The sequence below is a fragment of the Diadema antillarum genome, unplaced genomic scaffold (assembly GCF_040938485.1).
Source record: "Diadema antillarum isolate AM-2024a unplaced genomic scaffold, OU_Dant_1.0 seq00000163_RagTag, whole genome shotgun sequence".
Lineage (NCBI taxonomy): Eukaryota > Metazoa > Echinodermata > Echinoidea > Diadematoida > Diadematidae > Diadema > Diadema antillarum.
In genome coordinates, this window is record NW_027271234.1 from 419,252 (window position 1) to 438,199 (window position 18,948).

General features: G+C 39.1%; 1 protein-coding gene across 1 annotated transcript; it reads left to right on the top strand.

Moving 5' to 3' along the window:
* Positions 1 to 5,369: 5,369 nt before the first annotated feature.
* Positions 5,370 to 17,284, top strand: LOC139728063 (uncharacterized). Its single transcript, XM_071639026.1, has 7 exons — positions 5,370 to 5,492; positions 6,240 to 6,356; positions 7,746 to 7,808; positions 9,497 to 9,652; positions 11,324 to 11,479; positions 14,001 to 14,082; positions 15,856 to 17,284. Exons 1-7 carry the CDS (start codon positions 5,370 to 5,372, stop codon positions 16,383 to 16,385), a joined length of 1,227 nt encoding a protein of 408 aa, XP_071495127.1. The 3' UTR covers positions 16,386 to 17,284.
* Positions 17,285 to 18,948: the final 1,664 nt, after the last annotated feature.

The window sequence follows — 18,948 nt, forward strand, 5'->3', positions numbered from 1 at the left end:
TGAGTTGTTTACGTGTTGCAGTGCATTTGAGTGCTTCCTAAAATTGCATGGGTTGCTTCGGGGCGCTGTTACTGTGTTACAGCGCCCCGCGACGGGGTTACTTGGATCTCTGCTAAAGACATAGGCTGTATTACTCTACAACACCGTAATAATTCTATGGATTGCGCACATGCATATTTACCGGTATGTTAGATCGATCAGTGAGGTCATATCGAGCGCGCGTGCGTACAATGTAGGGGATCTCCCTTTACGCCTACAAACAAAAAATGTAGCAAGGAAACAAATTCGACCAAAGGAAGGCCAAAATTGATCAGTGCTGATACCACTTGTAGCCCCAAGCTATGATCGCCTCTTGACTTGCTGTCAAGAGTCAAAAGTAGTCAACCGATATGATTATGAAGCTTTGAGAAGGACATCTGCTAGTTCTACCCGGAAGCGGTCTCCCTATATCCACGAAAAGTGGTCTTTTCAACCGCACTGATGTGTTTACTTGAACACTCACACTGCACTCATTGTCATTCATTGTCATTGTCATTGTTTGGCAGTGATTTGTGATTTGTGGATTGATTGCGTGGTATCACTGTACTATCACATCATCAAACGTCACTGCTGGGTCGTCAGAGACATATTTTTCGACCTAAAAGGTGGGTTAATTTACGATTAGTGTAGATTTGCCGTAGATTTATATTCCGTTGTTGCAATTACATCCACGTCCAAACATACTTGGCAGCCTGACTCCCCATCGCATCTGACATTACACCCTGTCGCTGTACATAACGCCACACGCGCAGCATCTGGTCGGGCTATACCGCATCATGTTGAAGACCTCAGTGCAGTAGACATATAAGTTTACTCATAGACCTCTAACGTTAGACACTAACACTAACAGTTAGAGCAATAGAGGATCTCTTAACCCCGGGACGCTCCTTGTACACAGTCATACTGTGGGAGCGTTGGGGCTGGAGCTGGTCGCAGTTAGAGGATCTCTATACCACTCTGAAGTAAGCACGCAAAGTGTGTAAATTTTTATGAACTCTTTGTCATTTGTGATCATGAGACAAAGTCTCTTGCGATACAGTGCAGTTACATGAACCGAGCAACTGAGCTGGCATAGCTATGGAGATGTTAGACAGTTCAGATCCGTCTGTCCGGAGGAGTCTTTTATTTTTTTTGACATTATCGCTCTCCTCCGTAGGTCCGCGGAGCCAGACGCAGTCTCTGCGGAACATTTCCCCGCCGACCAGATACAGACCGATCTTTCGGTCAATGGAGATGTGTACATCTCGCAGCACAGTCTGCAAAGCAGAGTAAAAATAGTAAGGCTTTCTACACAACCCAGTTAGTTCTCCGCACGACCTCTGGTCGGGCTAAGTAAGTGGAAGTAGTCTGTCTGTTGTGAGGGCCCTACCACGAGTATTACAGACCGTATCAACAAGATGCCAACGAACAAGAGGCATATTTATTGGTCTAGTGCAAAATTAACTGCACCATCGACCCCAACACGTACTGAGCTGAGTCGACTGGTTAACAGCACCCTGTGCCGGAGTTAGTGCAAAATGTACCGTGGCTCAATGCATGTTCCACCCCACCCCTGTATACAACCACTCACTAACACTCACTCCACTAGGCCACTCCAGTCTTTGCCCTTTACCTATATGCAAAATTCTCATTCTCTTTGCTCACAATCTTTTCTGATTAATTTTCACTGCAAATTACCCATTCAGGGTCCTGATTTGTCTTAAATGTTCCTACTTTTTAAGTCCTCTCAGAGATGCACTCGCATTGATACACCCAAGTGTGCAAGACTTTCCCCCACCAAAATGCTTGTTGTCATGGTAATAAATCCCCTGCTTTGGATCAAGCTCTCAGAATGCCAGTTCACCAGTTAAATGCTGATTAAATGCTAATTAAACTTAAGTTAAAGGGATCCTATAGTTGCAGTTGTGTCCTAAATGCAGGTTTCTAACATTTTTGGTAAGATGATAAGACACCTCTTATGGAATATGAAAGAGCATACAGTGATTCCAAGAGAAATTCAATGTTTATTTCTTGAAAATTGGTTTGAAATGGCCGAGATACCCAAAACCGAGCAATCCCAATAAAAGGAGGGACCCACTTTTTATTATGATCACTTTGTTTTTCCTTGTTTTTGGATGTCTCAGCCATTGCAAAACCAATTTTCATCAAATAAACTTAATATGATTCTTCTTTACTAATTAGAATGGTATGCTTTAATACTATTTGTGAATTCTTTGTATCTCGCAAAAAGTTAAAAGCTCAATTCTCATTTCCACCAATACGGATATCATCCCTTTAAGCCCTCGGAATGTGGCTTCAGCCTCATCTAGGCTTTCTATGAGGCTGAAATGCCATAGCAGTGCAATTAATATACATCTGCACCAGGTACTGAGTGGTTACTTACGTATGTACATCTATGCATCTAGTTGTCATTGCTACTGTCATGCACTAGAATGTCTGGATATAGTAATGGCAATATGCTTGTTCCAACGATTACTTTCAGTAGAAAATCAAGATGCCTTGTCATCCATGATTTACACATGGACATCCATAAAATGTCCATGTGTTAAGATTCTGTGTGAATATAGGTCAGGTTGGTTTCTGTGATCTCAGCAACATGCAGACGTGTAGCACACAAACATCGCTGCGCAATGTAGTGCTTGTGCATATTCGGTGTTTGTAGGGAAAATGACCTGACCCGGAAATGCTTATCGTGATTGTCGCGCATTCGCAAAGTGTATTTACAAAAAGGCTTATTTTTCTTCACCATTTAGTACCAGGTCTTGCTTACTCAGACAACTTGCATGCTCTAAACCTTGGCTTACATACAGTGCATGTAACATCATTGATGGTATCTCTTGTTCCGATTAAAATGCCATGATAATTCTGTCACTGTAAGGATTCTGGTAATTTCCTGTCATCAAAACATGCCTCAGATTTGTCTCAGATTATGTACACCACTGTAGGTTGGATGGCAATCAGACAAATGATTCATTATATAGATGTCTATTTATTTTGGTGCACATTTAATATAAAATGACCTCACACTGAACCTAGCACCAGGTTTAAGTTACCTCCAATGTACAATTCATTAAAAAGGTAGAATTGGCATTACAAGAAATAACTGTGCTATCTTTACTTAAACGACAAGTTCACCTTCATAGACATGTGGGTTGAGTGAATGCAGCAATATTAGTAGAACACATCAGCTGAGAGTTTGAGGAAAATTGGACAATCCGTTCTAAAGTTATGAATTTTTGAAGTTTCTGCTCAGTCATGGCTGGATGAGAAGACTACTATAGCTGTGATGTCACTTGTGTACAACGATATAAAGAAAGAATATTAAAGAAAATTCAACAAATTTCAATTTTTCTCGCATAACAAAAGAACACTTGACTTAGAACTCTCTTTCAGAAGGCAGGGGGAATAATATTATCCTTAAGATATATGTCAGTAACAAGTCAAAGAAATGTGCACTTTATTCAAAAAGTAAAGTTTTGTGAAATTCTCTTTTTATTTTCCTTGACGTTGTTGTACGCATGTGACATCATACACTGTAGTAGTCTTCTCATCCAGCAATGACTGCACAGATACTTTAGAAATATGTGTACATAACTTTTGAACGGATTGTCCGATTTTCCCCAAACTTTCACTGATGTGTTCTACTAATATTGTTGCCTTCACTCAATCCACATGTACAGTTTGTATATGAAGGTGGACTTGTCCTTTAAACACCAAAAAGAGAATGTGTTTAGATAAGACTGTAGGGAGAGAAGTCCTATAAGTGTGACTTTGGTGCAATTCTGTCATGGTCTAAACAATCTATACTATATACAGTGCCCCTTGAAAGAACAGATGGTATTAAAAACTGAAGGGTACCCTGTGTTAAGAAGATTGAGTATAAATAAATAAATGTTGTGCCCTTGTCTTCCATTCTTACAATCATCCAACATCTTACATCTTACATGCATAATCACATTTTTTTTTTTGTGCTCAAAATGGTACATCATGAATTAGTACATTTGAAATAGATCCCACATTCATCATATGAACAGGAAATAAACATACAGTACTGGGTATGGATTTTTCAGTATTTTGACACTATGCTAAATGGTGTGTCACATAATTTTTTAGTTTAAGATATCCTAAAGACATGCACAAATCCCCAATTTTTTATATGGTACAGAAGTAAGGTCTGGTCAGCAGATCTAGATATGATAGAGGTGATGAGAAAAAAGTATATGTGGACATGTACCTTGTAATTAATGTATTCATAAATATATATATATATACAGTATATATATATTTGTTTGTTTTATTTTTTTTTTATTTTTTTTTATTTTTTTATTTTTTTTGGGGGGGGGGAGGGATATAGCTAAGTATTTTGGTATCATTTTGGGCACACATGTACAACTGTAACATGTATGCAAATTGTACAGGGTTATTTGCCTTGTTTGTTTGTTTTTTATGAAGAATATCCTGTGCCCTTTATAGCAAATTATTGCATTGCTGTTGTAACTGTCAGTAAGCAATGGTGACTCTTACAGGATAAGTGGCTGATATATAGCTGAATAATGAAAACAAAAGTATATTTTGTATTAGTTTTGCATACAAACATATTGGGATATTTTACTGAACTGGATATATGTACACTCTAGTTGTACAATGGTCATGACCACTGTCTTTGTTTCAAAGCATGATACACATATATGGGATTCCATAACCAACAAATTCAGAGACTCCAACTCTCCCGTTTTCGACGGGAGATCTTCCGCCGAAAGCCCATATTTGCACAATCTCCCGTTCTCCCGTTTGAGATTTGATTTCTCCCGCCCTGGCTCTGTGTCTCCCGGTGGAAAGGATTTCTTACTTATTTCTATCGTATGTTGAAAAAATAAGCCTTAGATAGCACCAGAGAACATGTAGAATCCTAGGAACTTCGCGCTTCGCACACATCAACTTGGAGTCTCCCGTTTGCTAGGGGTTTCGGGCGGGAGAATCTCCAGATCAGAAGGTGCTTGGGGTTGGAGTCTCTGCAAATTGTATGCTTTAATTCTGATTTGGTCTTTCATTTTAATTCAAATTTTGCCAGTCTGTTTGTATGAACTCTACCTACAGTGTACGTGGTGTATAGTTCAAGCCATTTAATATGTATAATAGAAGTGGCACTAAATTCAACTGCACAGCTGCTGGTAGCTAGGCCTACAGTTGTACACACCCACATTCATTTTCAATACAAATGCCTTGTTTGCTTTCAGACTGCTCCTGTTTCCAATGATTCTGTTAGGTTTTACTTGTCCACAAACTCTCGTTTTATTCCAGATCTCAACTCTGCAGTTACTCTTTCTAAGATGGCCACCAACAGTTTACCACCCAGCTACAACACTGCTACCACACAGCAGAATCCCGTCACAGCGCCAGCTAGGGGCTTTGTCACAGCGCCAGCTAGGGGCTTTGTCACAAAGTGCTTTAGGGTATGATGCTCCAAGCTTGTACCATTCTGGAAATGTTTGTGTGTGTGTGTGTGTGTGTGTGTGAATTTTCCCTCTATTTGGAAGTTTAGAATGAATAGCGGTATTTTAGATGAGAAATTGTATTACATGAGGGCGCCATAATAGTGATTATTTTCTCCTCATGTTGTCAAGTTTCTTCATGTTGTCAGCTTTGTATCAGATTATACCAAGACAGATTAGCCTCAGAGAGATTAAAATGCTATCACTGTAGTCTGCAGACGAGATGTATCAGTATATAGAGCCAGATGTACTATATAAAACCTTTACAGCAAAATTTTCAGCATTTCTGCAAATAAACCACACATTTGTCTTAAACCATGCCAAGCGGTGTGGAATTTACCCCTTTTGTCAGTTAAGGAGAGGTAGAAATTGCTGTTACAAGTCACTAGATAGGGACACAATATAGTACAATATAAGTGACTTTCTTTACTCCATTACTGATCTCCATGAAATCTACTCACAACAGACATGTAAGTGTGCAGAGCCAGTGGGTGATTTAAAATCAAATTCTTGAATGATATTGATTATGATAGGAGCTCTCACAGATGATGATGTCACACATCTGGCATACAAGCGTAAAATTGATTGTTTGTTTTATTTGGTTTGTTTGTTTGTTTTCTTTTTGTTTTGTTGACTATGTGAGTCATCCTTGGTCCCTTCCGGGATGTGAATTATTTCTGGATCATTTGACCTCTTCTGACTATTCAGGTGACGGGGATTCTGCACGCTGTTGCTGGAGCCATATGCATTGCCCTTGGGATTGGTACTATCGTCGTACGTAGTAATGGTTTCTTTGTGGGCATACCAATCTGGAGTGGTCTGCTGGTAGGTCTGCACTCTCTGTCTTTTGTCCGTGAATTCTGATACCACATTTGCTGGTGGAACAAACAAGGGAAAAAAAAACACAAGGGGAAAAAAAAAATCATGTGACTTGCTTTGCAAACAGGAAAACAGCATTATCATTTTACAAAACAGTGTCGCCAAAAAGACCAGATGGCTGCAAATAAGAAAGCTCTGTGATGTGCCAAGTCCAGGCCAAATGTCTAATGATTATGTACAATTGTAGATGTTTGATTATATAAACAGGAAGAATTTTCAAAACCCTCTGTCATTTTGAAATGTGTGTCCATGAGCATTTCCACAGTAAAAGGGTACTTTTCAGGAATGTCCCTCTATTTTCTGTTTCAAGTGTGCAGTATCCCCCAATACAATATGATATTCTATAACACTTAATGAGAGATAACTTTCCATTGAAATTGCTTCAAACAAGCAATCTATTAGAATTTATTCCCAAATGCAAAATTTTGGGTTAATGAACAGAAATCTATGTACAAACATACAAAGGTTTGATTATCAATTCTCATTGAAACTTTGTTGTTTTTCTATTGAATGGCCTAATTTTGATGAGGGATTATATTAACAGCTCTAAAATTCTATTGAACATTGTGTTTTTTATACCATTTCTAGACTTAGTGGTGAACGCATGTAACATGAACAGACCAAAATGTGACAAGTTGGTCTGTCCATGTTACATGCACTCACCGCTTTGTCTAGGAGTATACCTTCTATTGTCAAGAGGTAAAAGCTGTCTTACCTCCCTTGGATTATGATTGCGTCAGAAGGAACACTTTGCAAGTGGTTTTCTCGAAATGCTGATTTCCTACACCAATCAACATCCTCTCATAGATCATGGATATTTCCGTAACTGAGTGCTTTTATGAGTTATGTATATATGAAATGAAAGTGGAAGTGTAAAAGAATAATGTCATTTCATTTTCAGAAAATCAACCTCCACCACCTTTCAGATCCTTTTGTTGTAGCTGGTCGCAATTGCTCGTGCTTGCTAGCAAAATCTTTTGCTCGCAAGCAATCACTTGTTTTTATGCGCACAGCCCAATAAGAGTTGAGATTTAATAGAACATGATGCAATGATGAAATTCAACAAGTCCCAGTTACTCATTACCATTCTAAAAAAAGGGCATGGTCTGGATAATCCAAAATGACTGATATTGTCCTATCAAAGCTTCTTCACATGTTCTTAATTTATTTCTGTATCCTGATGGAAACATTTATATATTCTTGTTTAATTTGAACAGTGAAACTGGATTTTATAATCTGTTAACTTAGTTGCTATTTATTTCACAGACAGAACTTGAGTTTGATTGTATTAACCAAGCGCTCAAACATCTGTCATATTTTGTGCTTTCCTCACAGATTTTTGTCAGTACTGGCATATTAGGAATGGTGTACCACTGCAAGCCCAAGAACAGATGCATTGTAAGTATTATTTTATTGTTGACCAGGGGGGAAGGGTGATCTTTGAGCTCACATACAATCTGACACTGGCTGTTTACACTGACTGTTCAGGTGAATGATATTAAATCCAACAGTTATTTAAAGACACTGTGGTTGATGAATTACTTCCAGTTACACTTCTCTGATAGAATGCAGGAGCACAGAAGTTGCTCTCTCACTCCACACCTCTGCCTCTCAGCTTTGACAGTGAGGAGAAATCAATGTTTTCCTCCCTCATATTCTCTTGTCACACTTTGCTGAATAGGCCCACTATACAAGAAATGGGTGATATTTTGCTCATCCATTGTTCAAAACGTCAACCCGGTTAACGGAGTGGAAAGTTTCCGTTTTAGAGAAGCGTACATGCACGGTCTAGGGGCAGAACAAAACAAACAAGCAAACGACACACCTGGGGCTGTTGTATACTTGACAGGATGCAAACGCATGAGAAACGAATATGAACTGCATGCCCACAGGACAAAATGCACAAGGAATAAATGGGTGACACAAGAGATGTACATTGAACGTCAGAGAACCATGCTGTACATGACCATTCCATCTCTTGCAGCAACGGACTCTACAGGACGCCTAGCGGATGGAAACGTGGAAAATGACAAAATACAGATAAAGGAGAAAATGTGCAGTCAGATTATGCCATCCGTTTTTGGCGAGAAAAAAACTTTGTGCATGCACAATGTTTCCCGGAAAATAAACTGAAATTGCTGCATTCTCTCAATCCTTCTGTATATGAGGATGAGCGGAAGCCATTGCTCTTCTTTTGATAGCCAATGTTTTCATATACCATGTGATGTCACGGCTGCCAAGTTTCTCAACTGACTTGGAGTGATAGATAGTGATTTTATCGAAGCGACCAAAAGGGGCTGGGTGGAGTCCTCCCACCCCCCTTCACTTCCCATTCAAGCTTTTTCGTTTTAGAAATAAAAATTGTGCAGTTTGATAAGCACTTATGATACAATTTTATTTGCATAATTATCTTCTTGATTTAAGATGGTCCTGCAAAATAACATTTTAGCATTTTTTTTTTTGGCCAAAATTTTTGTAAAAGTATATAAATGGGTTTAAAATGTAAATCTATTACTGAATGGCAAAATTTTAGAGTCTTCTTTGGATTATCTATTCAGTAAGGACTGAAGCTGTAAAATACTAAAAGAGTAAGGAAAAAATTTACCGTATTCGATGGAAGTGGGCTTCTCATCCGATGTTTTTTTTAAACTTTCTTTCTTTCTGGGAGGCGTGAGAAAATTTGTCGTGCACAGGGCAGGTTGTCGTTAACACACTTCCCTGCTCATGGCAGATTGTTGTTTTGATGTATTTTCCTGCACGTGGCAGAATGTTGTTAACCCTGTGCGCACTCCCACACAGTAATGACAATTTGCCACGCGCGTTCCAATACCATAACGACAGGCTGCCATGAGCGGGGAAGTGCTGCAACGACAATATGACGTATGCAAGACAAATTCTTGCTGGATGGGTGGGCATGAAAAGTGTTAGATAAATGAAATAAAAATCCATCAGGTCCCTAAAAGCTTCTTCAGACTGCCATTGCAATGATTAGAAATCCTAGAAGCTGACAAATCCTAACTATTAATCATTGATATGGTTTTTATGTAATTCTGACACATGTACTGTCCTTTTTACTGTTACTGAAGGCTATTTCCTACCTGGTGATGTCTGTCATATCAGCTGTCCTGGCAGCAGCATTTTTCTTCACTTTCATCGGCTTTGCAACGACTGAGTACTACAACTGCTACTACGGCTACCCGTACTATGACTACCACACCTCCTACAACTGCAGGACTCCCCTGGTAAGAAGAAGAAGACATTCTCCCAGTACTCTCTCATCTCACTATCTGTAACAGCCAGTAGCAGCTAAAGCTTCAAAGAAAAGTCATTGAATATCTCTGCACTGACAGGAAAGATGAGAACGATACACTTTTCCTAGTGATCGGACGGACTTTGTGGGAACAAGGACATCGATTAATTTTTGGGATGGAAAAAAAAAGAAGGGGGGGGTGGGGCTCCTCAGTCTTTGATGCCACTTCTTTACCAAAATCTGCTGAGAAAAAAAAAGAAAAAAAAAAAAGAGTCTTCACACTTTTGGCTAGCACTTCTCTGCCAAAATCACCCGACAAACAAAACAAAGTCAAGTCAGACACTTTAGATTTCCTGCAAAAAGTAAGGAGGCCCCCAAAAAGTCAGGCCTGGTCCAGAAAAACTGATAATATCTGTTATGTTTGTGAAATGCTAGTATTTCTGTTTGATTTTATGCTGACAAATTTTGATAATAGGAAGAGACACGGTGACTGTCCCGTTGTTGCATTACACTACAGTTGAAATTTATAAAGTTTGTTGTTTTTTTTTTCCTTTTCTTTTTTGTCAACAGCATGCTTTGGTACTCAACATTTTCTTTAGTTCCCTAGGTCTTATTTTCAAGGACAGGAAGATTCAATTACAGAAGTTTAAGGCCTTGTACTTACGGACTAAGTATGAAGTTTTAAGTATAGAAATGAATGTTAGTCACGACTCAATTGCTGGTTTATAGTGTTTTGCCATTGCGTTAAACCATTTCAGGTTATGATGATTTGTTGAAATGTCCAGAGCAAATGCCTATTCTTTTTAATAGTGCTTTTGGCTCCCGATATAACTAGATACTGTAAAACGAGGAATTTTCGCGTGCATTTTAATTTCGCGAATTTCGCGAGCGCCAAAATTCGCGAAATTAAAATGCACACGAAAGTTTTTGTCTACACTACATGCATTGAACGCCAGTGGCAATTCGCGAAAATTTCATGCCACGAAAAAGGCTGTCGGCTCCAATTCGCGAAAATTTCATGCCGCGAATATATCATGTTTTACAGTACCCGGTGTCATGAACATAATTACAGGTGTCGACGGCCATGGCCATTGATGCCTCTTTGGTTGGCCCTGATGCCCCCATAAAAATTAGGGCCTATATTCTCAAGGCCATAAGTATACGTACCTTTTTCTTTTTCTTTTGGCCGTGGTTTCTCCATCATATCACTCATAATGAAAGACAAATGAATTTATTCAGACTTACGTAAATGCAGTATCACTAGTGTAATATAATTATGTGTATATATATATATATATATATATATATGTATATATGTATATATATAATATGTGTGTGTGTGTGTATGTGTGTGTGTGTGTGTGTGTGTGTTATCTTACATTGTGCTACTTGTCATTTGAGAAAAAAAATAGCCTTATTACCCTTTTTACCAGAATTAGTTGCTGTTTAAAAGTGGCCATAATGCCCTAATGAATGGCCTTCCTGCCCTCTGAGATTTCGGGCGATCCAAGCTCAATTTGCCCCAAGATGAAAGTGCCCTTTTGAAAATGGCCATGACCTTCAAAAACTTCATTTCAAACCCTGACAATTTCCGAGTCCATGGTTTTTCCTCTTACCATATCTTCACTGTATTATGCACTTTGCCTCCATATTCCCTCATCAGTGGGTCAAACATCTCCTAGATGGTCTCCTGGCGCTCGTTTTCTTCCTTGAGATTGGCTGCGGGGTCACTTCGGCTTCAGTGGCCTGCTTCAAGGTCTGCCGGTGTTGCCGTCCGTGCTGTAAGTGCTGTGAAGAGGGTCCTGTGCAAGAGACTATGGTGAGTCTTCAGAAATAGTATATGCAACTCCCATTTTTGTCGAGCCCACTGGAGGTGAGGGGAGACTAAGGGATCTCCTGAGGCGTCTGTCCGTTTGTCGTCCGTCCGTCCGTCGTCTGTCCGTAACGCTATAAAAACTTGAATAACTCTGTACTCTGGGCTTCAATTTGAATCAAACTTGGAGGGAAGAGTGGTCATACAAAGTTTTACCTTTTACCAAGTATGAAGGTCACCTCAAGGTTAAAGGTCACAGGCAGGGGTCAATGAACTTTTAGGGCCCAATGTTAAGTTTTTAGGGCGCGTTTCGATTATGGACCATAACTTCTGATCCGTAAGTCTATTTGTGACCAAACTTGGATGGTAGATGTACCTTTGGGAGTTGATGGTCATCACAAGGTCAAAGGTCACAGACAGGGTTCAATGAACTTTTAGGGCCCAATGTGTTAAGTTTTTATGGCGCGTTTCGATTATGGGTCATAACTTTTGATCCATAAGTCCGTTTGTGACTAAACTTGGGTGGTAGATTTCCCTTGGGGAGTTAATGGTCACCACAAGGTCAAAGGTCACAGGCAGGGGTCAATGAACTTTTAGGGCCCATTAAGTTTTTATGGCGCATTTCGATTATGGCTCATAACTTTTGATCCCTTTGTCCGTTTGTGACCAAACTTGGATTGTAAATGTCCCTTGGAGAGTTAATGGTCACCACAAGGTCAAAGGTCACAGACCAGGGTCAATGAACTTTTAGGGCCCAATGTTAAGTATTTAGGGCACGTTTCGATTATGGGTCATCACTTTTGATCCATAAGTCTGTTTGTGACTAAACTTAGGTGGTAGATGTCCCTCGGGGAGTTGATGGTCACCACAAGGTCAAAGGTCTCAGGCAGGGGTCAATGAACTTTTAGGGCCCAATGTTAAGTTTTTAGGGCGCGTTTCGATTATGGACCATAACTTTTGATCCGTAAGTCTATTTGTGACCAAACTTGGATGGTAGATGTACCTTTGGGAGTTGATGGTCACCACAAGGTCAAAAGTCACAGACAGGGGTCAATGAACTTTTAGGGCGCAATGTTAAGTTTTTAGGGCACGTTTCGATTATGGGTCATAACTTTTGATCCATAAGTCCGTTTGTGACTAAACTTAGGTGGTAGATGTCCCTCGGGGAGTTGATGGTCACCACAAGGTCAAAGGTCTCAGGCAAGGGTCAATGAACTTTTAGGGCGCGTTTCGATTATGGACCATAACTTTTGATCCGTAAGTCTATTTGTGACCAAACTTGGATGGTAGATGTACCTTTGGGAGTTGATGGTCACCACAAGGTCAAAGGTCACAGACAGGGTTCAATGAACTTTTAGGGCCCAATGTTAAGTTTTTAGGGCGCGTTTTGATTATGGACCATAACTTTTGATCCGTAAGTCTATTTGTGACCAAACTTGAATGGTAGATGTACCTTTGGGAGTTGATGGTCACCACAAGGTCAAAAGTCACAGACAGGGGTCAATGAATTTTTAGAGCCCAATGTTAAGTTTTTAGGGCGTGTTTTGATTATGGGTCATAACTTTTGATCCATTAGTCTATTTGTGACCAAACTTGGATTGTAGGTGTACCTTGGGGAGTTAATATGGGCACCACAAGGTCAAAGGTCACAGACAGGGGTCAATGAACTTTTAGGGCCCAATGTGCTGAGCATTTGATTATGACTCCTAACTTTTTATCCATAGGTCCATTTGTGAACAAAATAAAAAGAAAAGGTGTTGTAAGTTTGTGGGCGAGACACATTACAGCACTTGCCTTGTTATAAAATCCTCTGAATTGGCAGTTTTCTGTTTGTTATGTATCACAATTTTTGTAATAGATGTACAATTAAAGTATGTATAAATTTAGAACCTGAATTTTTACTTGTAAAGGAGAGTTCTGTTGTAGTGATTATTTTATCAAGAGTGCGTTGAATTGTGGTTTACCACCCCCGCACAAGATACCGTTGTTGCTTTTATATGTTCTATTTATGCTTGAACTCTCAGGGATCATTTAAATATGAAAGTCAAGAGAGGGATGACTTGGTTTTTGTTTATCTATTTAAGCAGATGAAAACTGGCACTCAGCCATGAGACTGTTGTTCATCAAATCAGTATCATACATACAAAAGTTAAGTTTAAACAAACGTTACAACAAACGTGTAATTCGAAAGTGACAAGACTAAACCAAAATAAATGGATACAAATGGTTAAGCTAAACCTAGTACCTGCTGTAATTGCAAATTTGGCAACATGGGTGATGATATAAAGCATAATTTATAAGTGGAAAAGTGACATCCTTCTACCTGACACATGTGTCACTTTAATGTTGATGTTGTGCACATGCAATTGTGAAGGGTTTCTTAGGAGGACAAAAGACAAGAGTTACAGCCCCAGTAGTCTACAGTGTTGTATTTGTACTTCTGTACACTACAGTTAATGTAAACTTCTGTCATATAATTGTGAGGGTACAGTGCTTCTTTGACTCATATTGTGGTTTACCCATCAAGGTTTACTATGCGCCCCAAGGAAGTGCTGTTCCTTTGATGCATCTGCCCGCCAACCAGGCCGGAGGACCCATCTATGTTGCAGGTAGGTATGAGGAAGCTACTCTGGAAGCTGTTATTTATGTGTGGGTTTAATTTTTGTGAATTTCACGAATCATTTTTGGGCTGCGAATTTAACAGCACATGAAAATATTGGCACCTGATCTTGATTGCATCATATAAATTGTGGTGGAAAATTATTATTATGCTTATTTGTGGCATTTGGCACCCTCTGAGCTGGGGGTGAAATCATGACCCTGGCTGGGCAGTTATGCCCATTCTAGTAAAGAAGTCCCTGGAATGGGCAATTTTCTTCTGTTATATCAAAATTTTGATAGCTATAAAGCCAAACTATTAAAAACAAATTATATATATCTTTATGAATATTATAGATATAGGTATAGATATATAGATAGATACCTAGACTGTAATTTTGGAACCCGAATTTTACTTGGTTTTATTAAAAACAAGAGTTTTATTGTAAACTTTTTGGTTACAAGCTAAGCAGTTTTGCTTTCCTGTTAGGGTGGAGGCATCAGGACCGAACGCTTTTTTGGCCGAGTACCATACTCGTTTTCCCCAGGACAGGATGTTTCTCGGATTTGATCATGCGCAGAAGCAGATTTTGCACAGGGCAAGCTCAACTCCCGGTCACATCGTGCTTGCGAAAACTCCCTATTTCATGTACCTGTTGCTAAATCCCTACAATCTCTGATGAGTTGCCATAGAGTTATGGGATCAAGGCTTTGTGACACCTGACTTTGTTGAATTCCAAAATATAGCTCTGTTCTTGTTGTTTGTTTGTTTGTTTGTTTGTTTTTTGGGGAGACATTTGAGAAGAACCAGACCAATTCCACTATTCCATTGTGGCATGGTGCATCTAAGGCACACTGACATATAAAGGAGTTACATTCATTGCTTGCTAGTTGCAGTGGTTAGTACAGCCACATTTTGCAATAATGTATACAGCTGTATATATTATAATGGTGACATACAACCATATTTTTCCCATTTTAAACATGTGCAGCAAATGTTATGAAAACCAACTGAGTTCTTCTAATAAGTTCTTATGAATGATATCATGTTTTTATGTTTAAATTGATCAAAATTTGCATGCAAGATGATTTTAATTTGTAACAACCCAGAAAAATGGATACTATATGATCTAATTTAGATGAAGGGTTGATTTTTCTTGGGATATATGCTTACTGAAAATGGAAATGGCTTCCGATATATTGCAAATGTTTATTAAGAAACTTACCTTGCTGATGTGATTTGCTAGGATGATGAGTTGTTTTTTATTGTTTTGAGAGCAAAAGTGTGAAATAATTTTGATTGTAGTCCACAATTTTTATCCAGAAGCACTCTTCCCATTTAACCCCGTGGTCAGCATTGTGTTAAGGTAGAACATACTATGATGATCGATTGTGCCCTTGCCATCATATTTCCAACTAGCTGCATGCAATCCACTCGTGCGTAGAAATTCGAGGATATCGCTGTTGTGGGCCGATTTGCTGGTTACGGATAATCAATTATGAAAAATTATATCTAACTAGCAACCATGATGGGGTAAGCTCTGTAATTGTGGATTTTCAGCAAACCTTTTTGGCTAATATTTAGCATTTTCATCTTTACCCTACTGAAAACATGTTTTGACTACATTATTTCACATTTCTAATCCATAAGTACACCTTGGAGCAATAATTGACAGTTCAGCTGGCGTATGATAACGACAGTTTGGCGTTTAATAATATCTTTGCCATTTAGTCTTGGCACATACTTGATGAATAGAATTAACTTTATATGATTGAATCCACAGGTCAATCAACAGCCCGTGGCCAGCCTGGAACCGTGATGTTGCTAACTGTTCCCCATCATCAGGCCCAAGGCTATGTACCCATGCAGTACGCTGGGCAAGTCTCGGCTGGGCCACCAGGCGCACCCCAATGCCCTGCTCAGCCCGCAAGCCAGCCCCCTGGCCACTCTCAGCAGGCCCCTCTGCCAAACAGTGGCGGTCAGATCTTGAGCCAGCAGGTCATGCAGGCTCCCCTCCCACACCAGCCCCATCCAGTCCCCCCAGTGATGCCTGGTGGTATGATCCCAGTCCAAGGCGGGGCGGTCCAAACTCAGTTGGTCCCAGCCCCAGTGCCCACCGTCCAGTCAGTGCCTCCCTACTTGGCCCAGGGACCAGCCACGAAGAAGGACTGGCAGACTGGAGACAAGCCAGCCCCTGGACAAACTGGTGATGCGAAGTCTGCGTCGGCCCAAGAACAGATCGGCGAGACCATGGAAGAGGCTAGCGGTGAGTTGTCCATTGGTCAGTTTGATGACCAGAATGCTCTCATCTAAGTGTCACAACGTACCTGGTGCAACGGTATGAACTGGCTAGTGTTAACACACATTTATATTTTACACACTTTCAAAGTCGTATGAATAGATGTGAATGATTCAATAAACAGTTTCTGTTGGAATCAGCTTGTAATACACATTGGTTTTAACAGTTTGTAATTAGATTGTATAGGATCACTGCTTTAATGCATTAGTCTTTCTTATTTTGTACTTTCAGCTCTTGCATTTTGTTTCTTCAAACCAATAGAGACCTTGCCATAGGAGTGATGAAAGATATTTATAATGAATCTATCGTTGTTATTGCCAAGTCTGCACATGCAATAGGTCTATTATTTTTTAAGTCCCATGCGTTAAGCATATCCGTGTCTGTCAAGTGTAATTGTTCATTATTATCTACCATTTGGACCTTGTAGATGAAAGAAATTTAGTATCTACTTGACTGAATGTTGATGCAGGAGATATGTGCACCATATTATAACTTCTGTTTTGAATTAACCTGTGAAGTCATGGGAAAGTAAGTTCCAGAGATGTTCATCTTGCCATTGATTTGCAACTCTGAAGGATGTCAGATATCCTATATTTGAAAAGTCTAGATGATACCGGGTAGATCTCTGAAATAAAAAAAGAAATAGGCAAACAAACCTAAACACCAAATATTTACCAATTTGAGAGAAAATAGGTACTCCATTCTTCCAAAATAAGATCCAAATTAAGAATCTATTGTAAATTCACCATGTAAGAGGCTGTTGACAATTCTGCAGCTGAAATAAAAGAAATATCTGTGAACAGAATGGCCCTAAAAAAGGTAGGTCACACCTTTTTTATTGGGTTTTATGTGTTTTCTTTTTTGGATATCTCAGGCATTTCAAAGCCCATTTACATTAAATAAAGTGTGTATTCCTCTGAGAATTGTATGCTCTTTCATATTTCATAAGAGATATCTCATTATCTCACAAAAATTGGAAACCTGATCTCAATCAAGACGATACAATCCCTTTAAAAAGCTTTGAAATGACCTACCTGGATTTATTTTTTTCTTTTAAAGTTAATGAGACATTCTGCCAGCCGAAAAGTGTGGGGTGTGCTCTAAAGTTCTGTTGACAATGTTTCCGAATGAATGTCAGATGTGAAACTGACACACTTTTCCTTTCAAAATACCTTCTGTTAGAGCTTTGGTGGCCCAGTGGATTTTAAGGTCATGTACTATCAGTCTCGCAGTCCATAGTTCAAGTCTCCTAGTAGCAGTGGTTGTGTTCTTAGACAGAGCACTTTACCCTCATTGCGTACTCCTTCAGAAGGTACTTCAGCCATCAGTAACATTGTTGCTTACTTTCAAGCACTCGTTGCTTCTCTAGCAACAGTGTCTGATAAATCATCCAATGTGGCGTCCACTCTTCTGTATATTTTACTATGACCCCAGTTATTTGTAGTTCTTGTAATTCTTTGTAGAATTTAAACATGATTGTGAAATTCAAACTCTGCTGCATTGGTAGGGAAGAAAATTGCAATATTACTCATTGTTATATATTATAATGTCTTTGTCTTCATGCTTTATTGTGATGTATTTTCATTAGGCTTTGAACTAATAGTAATCCATCAAAATTCCTTCAGATAGACCATCACATTTACTAGCAGCTACTCTTCAGCATTCCTTCCTTCAGTAGGTGAAGTGGTTCTACAAATAAAAATTATTGTAATTCGTAATTTGTAAAAACACTTCACTGGAAATTTGATGTTTCCAGTGCTTCTTTGTTGTTTTTGTTGTTGCAGTGTTGCATCCTCTGTAATGATTGTACAACAAGTGCAACATAACTTCAGCCTGACATGACACATTAATGGAATGGTTCAAAATACTTGAGTTTTAGTTGAAGTTATTGTAGATAAAGGATATTGCACAATTTGTCATTATCTACATGTTTCTCTCCTAATGTTTGTTCCTGAAAGTGAAACACATCTTATATAAACCACATCACCTGCCAGTGATAACATTCAATGAAATAAATGATGTTTGTTTTTTTTCTGAGTATGATGAATATCTAGTTTTGAATAAGATATGATATATTAGCAAGTTTGTGCAATAGACCAAAAAAAAATCTTTGTAAGTTTAAATAGATGGAACACAGGATGTACATGTGAGAACAGTTTGTAAAAATCGAAAAGGTAACATGTAGTACAGTAACATCCTTAGTGCAAGTGTAGGCCTACTGGCAGTAAAAGACATATTGTGTAAAAACTATATTCTGTCTCATAAAGGAGGATGTATGTTCATCCCTGTTTTAGACAATTATCGTTGAAAGTGTGTACAAGGAGCTGAATGATAGGGCTGAGATTTTAAAGTGGCATTGTTACAATATATACCCCTTCCCCAATACATGCGACAGCTGTAGTGAGAACATGGCTGAATCATCTGTCTTATTTATTTTATGCAAAGCACTCAACAGGAACATGGTTACACTGTACATACCGAATTGTAAATTTAATGAGAGACCATTGTTAATAGGGTGTGTCTAGCCCTCTTGCCATTATCGTACATGTACTACATACTGCATGTCCTCTCGACCAA